Source organism: Branchiostoma floridae, chromosome 11 (genome assembly GCF_000003815.2).
Source record: "Branchiostoma floridae strain S238N-H82 chromosome 11, Bfl_VNyyK, whole genome shotgun sequence".
NCBI classification, from domain to species: Eukaryota; Metazoa; Chordata; class Leptocardii; order Amphioxiformes; family Branchiostomatidae; genus Branchiostoma; species Branchiostoma floridae.
The window spans coordinates 9,072,286-9,079,605 of NC_049989.1; the positions used below are offsets into that span (position 1 = coordinate 9,072,286).

The 7,320-nt window shown below is 40.3% G+C and overlaps 2 protein-coding genes across 2 annotated transcripts in view; both read right to left on the bottom strand.

Annotated features, from left to right (window-relative positions):
* Window positions 1-920: 920 nt before the first annotated feature.
* Window positions 921-1,832, bottom strand: LOC118425452 (synaptotagmin-7-like). Its single transcript, XM_035834270.1, has 2 exons — window positions 1,664-1,832; window positions 921-1,131 (listed from the first exon to the last, which is right to left on the bottom strand). Exons 1-2 carry the CDS (start codon window positions 1,810-1,812, stop codon window positions 996-998), a joined length of 285 nt encoding a protein of 94 aa, XP_035690163.1. The 5' UTR covers window positions 1,813-1,832; the 3' UTR covers window positions 921-995.
* A 63-nt stretch (window positions 1,833-1,895) lies between these two features.
* Window positions 1,896-7,320, bottom strand: part of LOC118426178 — a 10,202-nt gene continuing 4,777 nt past the window's right edge. The window contains exons 4-8 of the mRNA XM_035835440.1: window positions 3,229-3,340; window positions 2,825-2,876; window positions 2,440-2,591; window positions 2,118-2,235; window positions 1,896-1,921 (exon numbers count right to left, since the gene is read on the bottom strand). Of these exons, the coding sequence (XP_035691333.1) occupies window positions 1,896-1,921; window positions 2,118-2,235; window positions 2,440-2,591; window positions 2,825-2,876; window positions 3,229-3,340 (460 nt within the window). The remainder of the gene's footprint in view (window positions 1,922-2,117; window positions 2,236-2,439; window positions 2,592-2,824; window positions 2,877-3,228; window positions 3,341-7,320) is intronic.

A 7,320-nucleotide genomic window follows, 5' to 3' on the forward strand; every position in this document is an offset into this window, starting at 1 on the left:
CCCTCATACCAGCTTTTACTTGACACAATATTAAATGAAATATATTGACTGTATTCATAAAAGTACCTTCTACATTGAAATGAACTAGCCAATATGTAGAAGGGAAAGTCGCGTCAAAATGACGGGATATTTGGTCGAATATGATAATGTTTTACAATAAACACAAAATGACTTACATTTAAGTCTAACTTAACACTTAAAGTTTGGTGGGCTTGATTCAAGCAAATCCTTGGGCAAATGACAGAACTTTGCACGCCCATAACTGTACAAAAATACTGACGAATTTTCTTATTGGTGAATTTACCTCAAATTAGCAAAGACACTGCATTTAAAATGTCGAGGAGTGACGTAGATGTCTGGTCATTTGTAGCGCACACCACCTAGCATATCAATATGATAAAAAGTCTTTGAAATGTTTTTCCTTCTAAGCACAAGCTCACCACCTACAGAAATAGTACGGAAGTTGAACACATGTTATCAGTTGACTAGTCCCTTGATGGAATTTTATCTGTGCTTGCACAGTTGTGTGGGACAAGAGCAAAAGAAACAGAACTGACTGGAGCCCTATAGCGCTATAGTTCACCTTTGATCGTATAGTAACCTATATCAGTTGTTTTGTAGTAAAACATTGTATTTAGGGAAGCAAAGTCGACGGACAGTGGTTTCAAATTGCAATATTTATATATTGAAAAAATTATTCAAAATCACCATCCGTCGATTTGACATGTCAAAATACACTGTTGTTGGCCTATAAAAGCGAGGACATGCTGTACTATACTCATTCGAGCCCATAACACTGAGGAAGCCACACGGCGAAACATGTTTGTTGTGTGTTGGTTCGAATAAAGTTCCAAAACGGGGAACATGCGGCTCCAGCGTCTTTTCTAAAGATGTGTCGTAATTGTGAACGGTTGGCTTGAGGTTGTCCTTCCCCACATACAACACAACGGATATAGGTTACGCCACACGGATAAAGGTGAACTACCATAAACATCCTACACCGCTGGACTCTTGCACGACGGCGTGAGTTCCTTCATCTGGCACCACCTGGTGGCGGGCTTCGGGGGCGTGTCCATCATTTCCCGCCACTGCTCTGTCCACGGCCCGATCTCACACCTCCCTATCATGCCCCTACAGTTGGAGAACATCAACATGTGAGTCTTTAGTGCAATACATCATACGGTCGCATGGGGGCTACTGGAAGCTGGCTTCGCCCTACCAAGGAGGTTGATAAACTTCATTGTAACTATAAAACGTATTTTCTGTTCTAGATGATGAGAGGAGGTAACCTAGGTACCATCCGGATGGTAGTTCGCTCCGACGTTTATTATCACACACTATATATACAGTCGCTTCTCGCTCCGACTTTTATCATATTCTATATACAGTCGCTTCTCTGCTATTCCCGAAGCGAACTACTATCAGGATGATACCTAGGCTAGAGAGCTGAGGAGGTGTACTTGTTCACGTATCTAAAGAGATGTACAGACTGAGATGTATTTAAAAAAAATCGTCTATACGTCCATCAAGACCTACCACATACCAAATTCAGCATCAAGACAATCCATCTAGTCTATTTCGAGATACAGTGTTCATACACATGTACATACACGTGCGCACATACTAGTGCGACAGCACATACAAAAATAAATGAATTTCTTACTGTTCCACCTCTGCTACTGTCAATGCAAGGGACACATTTTTCATGTCTTCTCTCGTGACGTCAAACATGAAAGATTCGTTGAAAGTTGGGTTAAGAGAGCCAGTTCGTGTTGAAGTCTTCTTTCGGTCTATTTTCTTCTCACCATACATTAAAGTTACTTTTACGTAGGAATCTGTGAATAATAATCAGAACAAATTAAGTGAGGAATTATTGGAGAGGTTGCAACTTCTGCTTAATATTTCTGTCCATGGATATAGTCTTCAAGTTCAAGACACATATAGCATACAATGTGCTTTTATTTTCCTGTTGATTTCTCCAGTATGTGAACTAGTAATCACCATAACGTTATGATAGTATAACAGCAGAACAAAAAGTGCACTGTACTCGAGCGCTATCTGGCGGGACAGATAGAAACTGCATTGCAAAAAACAAAACTCGAGCTCACAGGCTGTACCTGGGGTTTGAGACTGTGTCCTGGTGAGATTCCGTGCTTTTATAACCGTGACAGTAAGCAACTCAGTATGTGGCTGGTAGCTTATAGAGAACATCAGTTCCGTCACATCTTCTCTGCGCTAAGTACCGACAAAAAGAACGACAATAAGCAATGCAATTTTCTTCTTACTTCGTAATATCTGAAGCACACGCGCGCGTGCGCGCCACACACACACACGTACGCGCGCGCGCACACACACGTGTACACAGAAATAAAAGGTTTAACGAAATTTAGATGTACGTTACTTGATTATAATTTTGTGTTGAATTTCATCACCACTCACCACAAGCTCCAGCATTGGCCTTACTGGCGTTGACCTCCGTCTCGTCGCACCTGTGTCAGCTGGACCGTGCTCCAGCGCCCCCTGCTGACAGCGTGTTGAAGTGAACCTCTGTCGGTCATGCACTTGTTCTGAGATGCGCCGATTTCGCGGAGCTGGCAAACATTCGCATGTGTGAGCAAGGTTCTTAGAATGTTATAAACAAGGGTCATGTAGACTGCCCAGGGCCGTAGAAATGTATGAAATAGTACTTGATTAGTCATGACTCTATACAGTCAAGGAATTCAATCATACAATTATTGAGTTTGATCACTACAAACAGCACATACACTTAATGTCAAACCCAGTAATAGCATGCACACTAGGTACTGTTCAACATGAATGTTACCTTCTTCTCGTTGGAATTCTGACCATTTCCTGCGTGTAGGAGCTCCCTCTGTCTGTTTGTGAAAGGAAAGCAGAAATTAAAACACTTTCCAAAGTTTCTTGAATACGTAAATCTGATTCATTCTAACACTGTATTCCTTTTTTTCTTTGTTCGTCTTTGTTTCTTTCTATTCGTTGATCTTTGTCAGAAGAGATCAAAGAATCAACGAATAGAAAGGAAACTAAGACGAACAACGAAAAAAGAATACAGTGTTAGAATGAATCAGATCAACGAACATTTCAGTTTATCATGGTTTCTTCTAAAACTTATTAAGTTTTATTTTTCAGCAGAATATATCATTATGTGAATTACCCTTGTCCCATACTATCGTGAATGTCCCTTACACTTGCCAACTGTTCACTTACGTCGAACTTCTGTGCGAGATCTTTGGTCTCCTTGGCACAGGTGGACATCCGGGTCAGGTCAAGCCACGTGCTCTCCGGACACGGCAACTGGTCAGCATGGTCCTGCTTAAACCTACATTTCGGTGTATAGCTTCATTATTAATAATAATAAGTTTATTTGCAAGTTCATGCCCGAGGGCTAATTGCAAGTACATGGTATAAACATAGTAGATATATAAGTGACAATGGACAGTTATGAACAATATTCTACTCTAATATTAGTGTTGGCTATTTCTAAACAGGTAGGGTTTGACCTCTTTTTTGGAAGCAGAGGGAGACGAAAAGCCCCACCTTGTCTACAATTTGTGGGTCCTGCGATTTCAAGAGAAAAGAGGCTTTCTGTTCGTCTGTCAATGTGGGGAAGTTGAGATAAGTCTTTGTGGCTTCTATAAACAGAGTAATTCTTTCGGTTTCGTTGAATGAACATTTGGAAATATAATGTGTTTCGTCTCCCACTGCTTTAGATGTACAGTATTTACAAATTCTTTCACACCATGGTAATCTCTTATATCTCCTTCTTTCTACTTCAAGAGGATGAGGGCTAATTCTGACTTTGCTTATTGCGGAACGCAGCTCGAAATCAACTAGTTCTCTTATAAGAAGTACTTCTCTCTAGCGTTTTGTAGAGCCTCGGCTTACCGGTATCTATACTTATATTATGTAGAGACGTCTGGATTAATGATAAGAAAAGGTCAGGAAAAATTGTCATTACATTAACACACACTGGGCTTTGCTATGCTCAATCAAGGAGGCTCCCAGTTCAAACTCCTTGGCTCAATGTTGTCTGTGGTCTGTGTAGCTGGATTTTTCACTGTTGCAATAAATTTAAATTATACGCTAGATGGCACAAACATAAAGCTACGTGTCAGATAACTAATTAAAAGCAGAAACAAATCATCGTTCTAGGTCTGTTAAGTCAGACGTGAGACTGTTCAGTTTTGTAACCTGGTGTCCATTCTATTCTAGATCTAGCCCGCTTCTCTGGACGCTCCCCTACCAATAAAAGAAAAAAACAACAACTGGAAACAGATCTAGACTATTTGGCAGGGAGCCTATCAGAGAAGTCAACCAAAACAAGGATAGACCGAATACCAGATTACTCATTTTGACCTTCTTCATCCAAATCTGTTTTGTATGATATACTTTATATTCATCAACACGACGTCTACTTAACACTGCACGGCTCAAGGTACGGCTAGATGCCTGAAGGATATTGAAGGCGTTATCTTCGTGACCGTGATGACTGTTGAGGCCCCGACAGTTTGTCTGTGGTTGGTGTCATATGGCACACCCCATACGTGTGTACGTCTGATCCAACCAATGCATACATGCCTACAAACGAACGCCGGCGAGTCTACTTCGCGACCCTGTCAGAAAACTATTTTGTACAGCAGACAACAAGACTCCTCTAACTTAAAGTGGTATCACACAGCACTTGGGGCCCCGGTGCGGCACTGCGGGGCTCGTTCACTGCGGCAATGTTGTGGTATTTTCGCCGATGTTTTATAATTCAGATATTGCGTAATATGTAAAAGTATGACGTAGAAGACAACAAAATACACAAAACGTAGGAAAATTCGTTCTTTATCTCTGAAATTCATTGAGTCATCTACGAACCCCGCAGTGCCGTACCGGTGCCCAAGTGCAGTGAGATACCACATTTACAAAGTAACGCCTATTTTGAATATAGTTGAATATATTTTGCCGTATAATTTTCCCAATGGTAATCTATTTGCCAACAGGGATTCTCTAAACTTACAGCCATCGATGTTCTACAGATATACTCAACGTATAAGAAACGTAGGCGTTTCCTTGTAAAAAATATCCATCTTTTAAGGAACTTAGGGCAAGAAGTCTTGTGTGAATGATTGTCTTACACTTGTGGGGAGATTGCTTGACACCTTTCGACCATCTTAGATGGATCAGGGGGTACGGGTTTAAGAGGATCCCAGGTTTCATCAGGGGAATACATTTTTCACTTTAAGTCGGAACAGGGAACTAAATATATCAGACCAATGTCCCCAGAGGCTGTGCATATTTCATAGGTAAAGTCTAAAGAGAATTCTTGTCACACCCGCTGTTAATCCGGCCAAGGGAGTTGAACACTTGTGATCAACATAGGGACCCTCTACTAGAGACACATAACAGTTGACTTGGAAAAAATTTAGACTTGCAAGTTTGAAAAGTGTGAAAATATGCGTTCTGGTTTGATAAACATAGGGACGTAATGGACAGAGATTTTCACGCCAGACCTCAGTAACACCTGACCGAATCAGTACGTTTCACCATGCACAAATGTGATGCTAACTTTATCGCCAGGGCAGTGGTCGTCATATTTCACACAGTGCGTCTGGCTACTGAAAACAAATCCTGTTACAGAAATGGTCTGTGGCTAAAACATTTCAAGTTCATTTCCACTTATCATACGGTATCTTAATCTTTGGTAATACAAGCCCACGCCATATCACACAGACCAAGTGCAAGTTTGATCCAACGCAACTAATTGGGCACTTTCTGTAAACCTTTTATCGAAAACTCAAAGGTGCGCGTGGCTAGAGTTCTTTTTTAAACCCCCGATGTAATGCTTTCCTAGTGTTCATGTAGTTTTCTGGATTAACATCAGCAAACATAAGATAAACCAAAACCCTTTGCATTGATGTATAATGAAAATTAAGCACTAGCTGATGGAGAAAATAACTGAAAAGGGCACGGCATATGGCAACCTCTACTGCAGGACTAGGAAACTAATCTAATCTACGAAAGACGATAAAGAATGAGTCTACTTGTATGTACCTGTACAATTATGGTGGAACTTCTGACATTTCTAACATTTAGCTATAGGCAGTTGCTTATATACTGTTCTATATTTGAAAGGATCAGATCACGCCAGTATGCATTACTTTTCCATATCACTTATGTATGAAGATAGAGAATGTACTTGCTAAATTTAGAATTCTACAACGGTCAATTCACTTCCAGGCCCATTTGTGACGTGACCGACAGAGCACTTCAAAACCAATGTTTGTACTTGTACTCCCTTCTAATGCAACTGTTTCAACTTTGGAACACTGACGCAGAGTGTACAGCACACTTCATTTTAATGACTGTAGGGCCGTGAGGTCGAAGTACCTAATGGTCTAAAAGCGCGTGTCTAAATTTAGTTCCAACTACTAGGGACGAAACGAGAGCCTAAAGTAACGTTATGTAGACTGATGAAATGTAGGAAAGAAGCCTAGCGCCATAAAACATAAGTCTATAAGCCAAAAGTTAAAATATGACGCTGACTGGCGACTGTCTGGCTGGAAAAAGAATATTTTGTAAAGGTTTTATGAAAAAAAAGAACATTATTTCAAGGTGATCATACGTACAGCATTCTCAAAATTTGGCAGCCGAGCAAACGTAATATGGCATGCTTCTTTGTTTCTATTTGATTGGAGAAACCTATCTCAGGATTTCAGTGAAATGGATTTACCACGGTAAGATAGAATCGAACAGATTACTAGGAAAGCTATTCATATTTGTAAAAACACATATGCTTCGAAATGAAGATGTATGGCGCTGGTAAAGATAAAGACCTTACTCAATAAAATGCCAGTCTATCGTAAACCATAAAAAAATAGAGACATGTACAAGAGGACGTAAACTATATAAACAGCGTCTAAAATGAAGCCTCTAGATTGGAGATTGCACTAAGAAAAACTATACATTATTGATAAAGTGCCAGGTTTTGCTTTAAAAATATTTTATCATGGTCGACCCATACGGAGATGAAGTCTGACAATCTTTGCCAAGAAAATCCGTGGCACAGTGTCGGCGCCAAGAGAATTTGTCATCCCACAATCCAGATGACCCCGTTGGGACACTATGATACACTATGCATGTAGATGGATTTTTATACATCTCTGGGTGTGAACACAGATTTATCTTCTGAGCTCCATGGTGCCTTTTTTATAGTGTGACGTAAAACACGCATATGTTAACCGAGAGAATTATACTGATAACCATAAAACGAGAGAGAGTGCTAAAACATATCGTAGAGTAATCTCCCAGCAG

Bases quoted from the DNA above. Each gene is read 5' to 3' on its own strand.
- LOC118425452 (XM_035834270.1), bottom strand. From the start codon at position 1,812: ATGTATGGTGAGAAGAAAATAGACCGAAAGAAGACTTCAACACGAACT. The intron at 1,132-1,663 runs GTAAGAAATTCA...CTCCAACTGTAG, and splicing joins ACAGTAGCAGAGGTGGAACA to GGGCATGATAGGGAGGTGTG.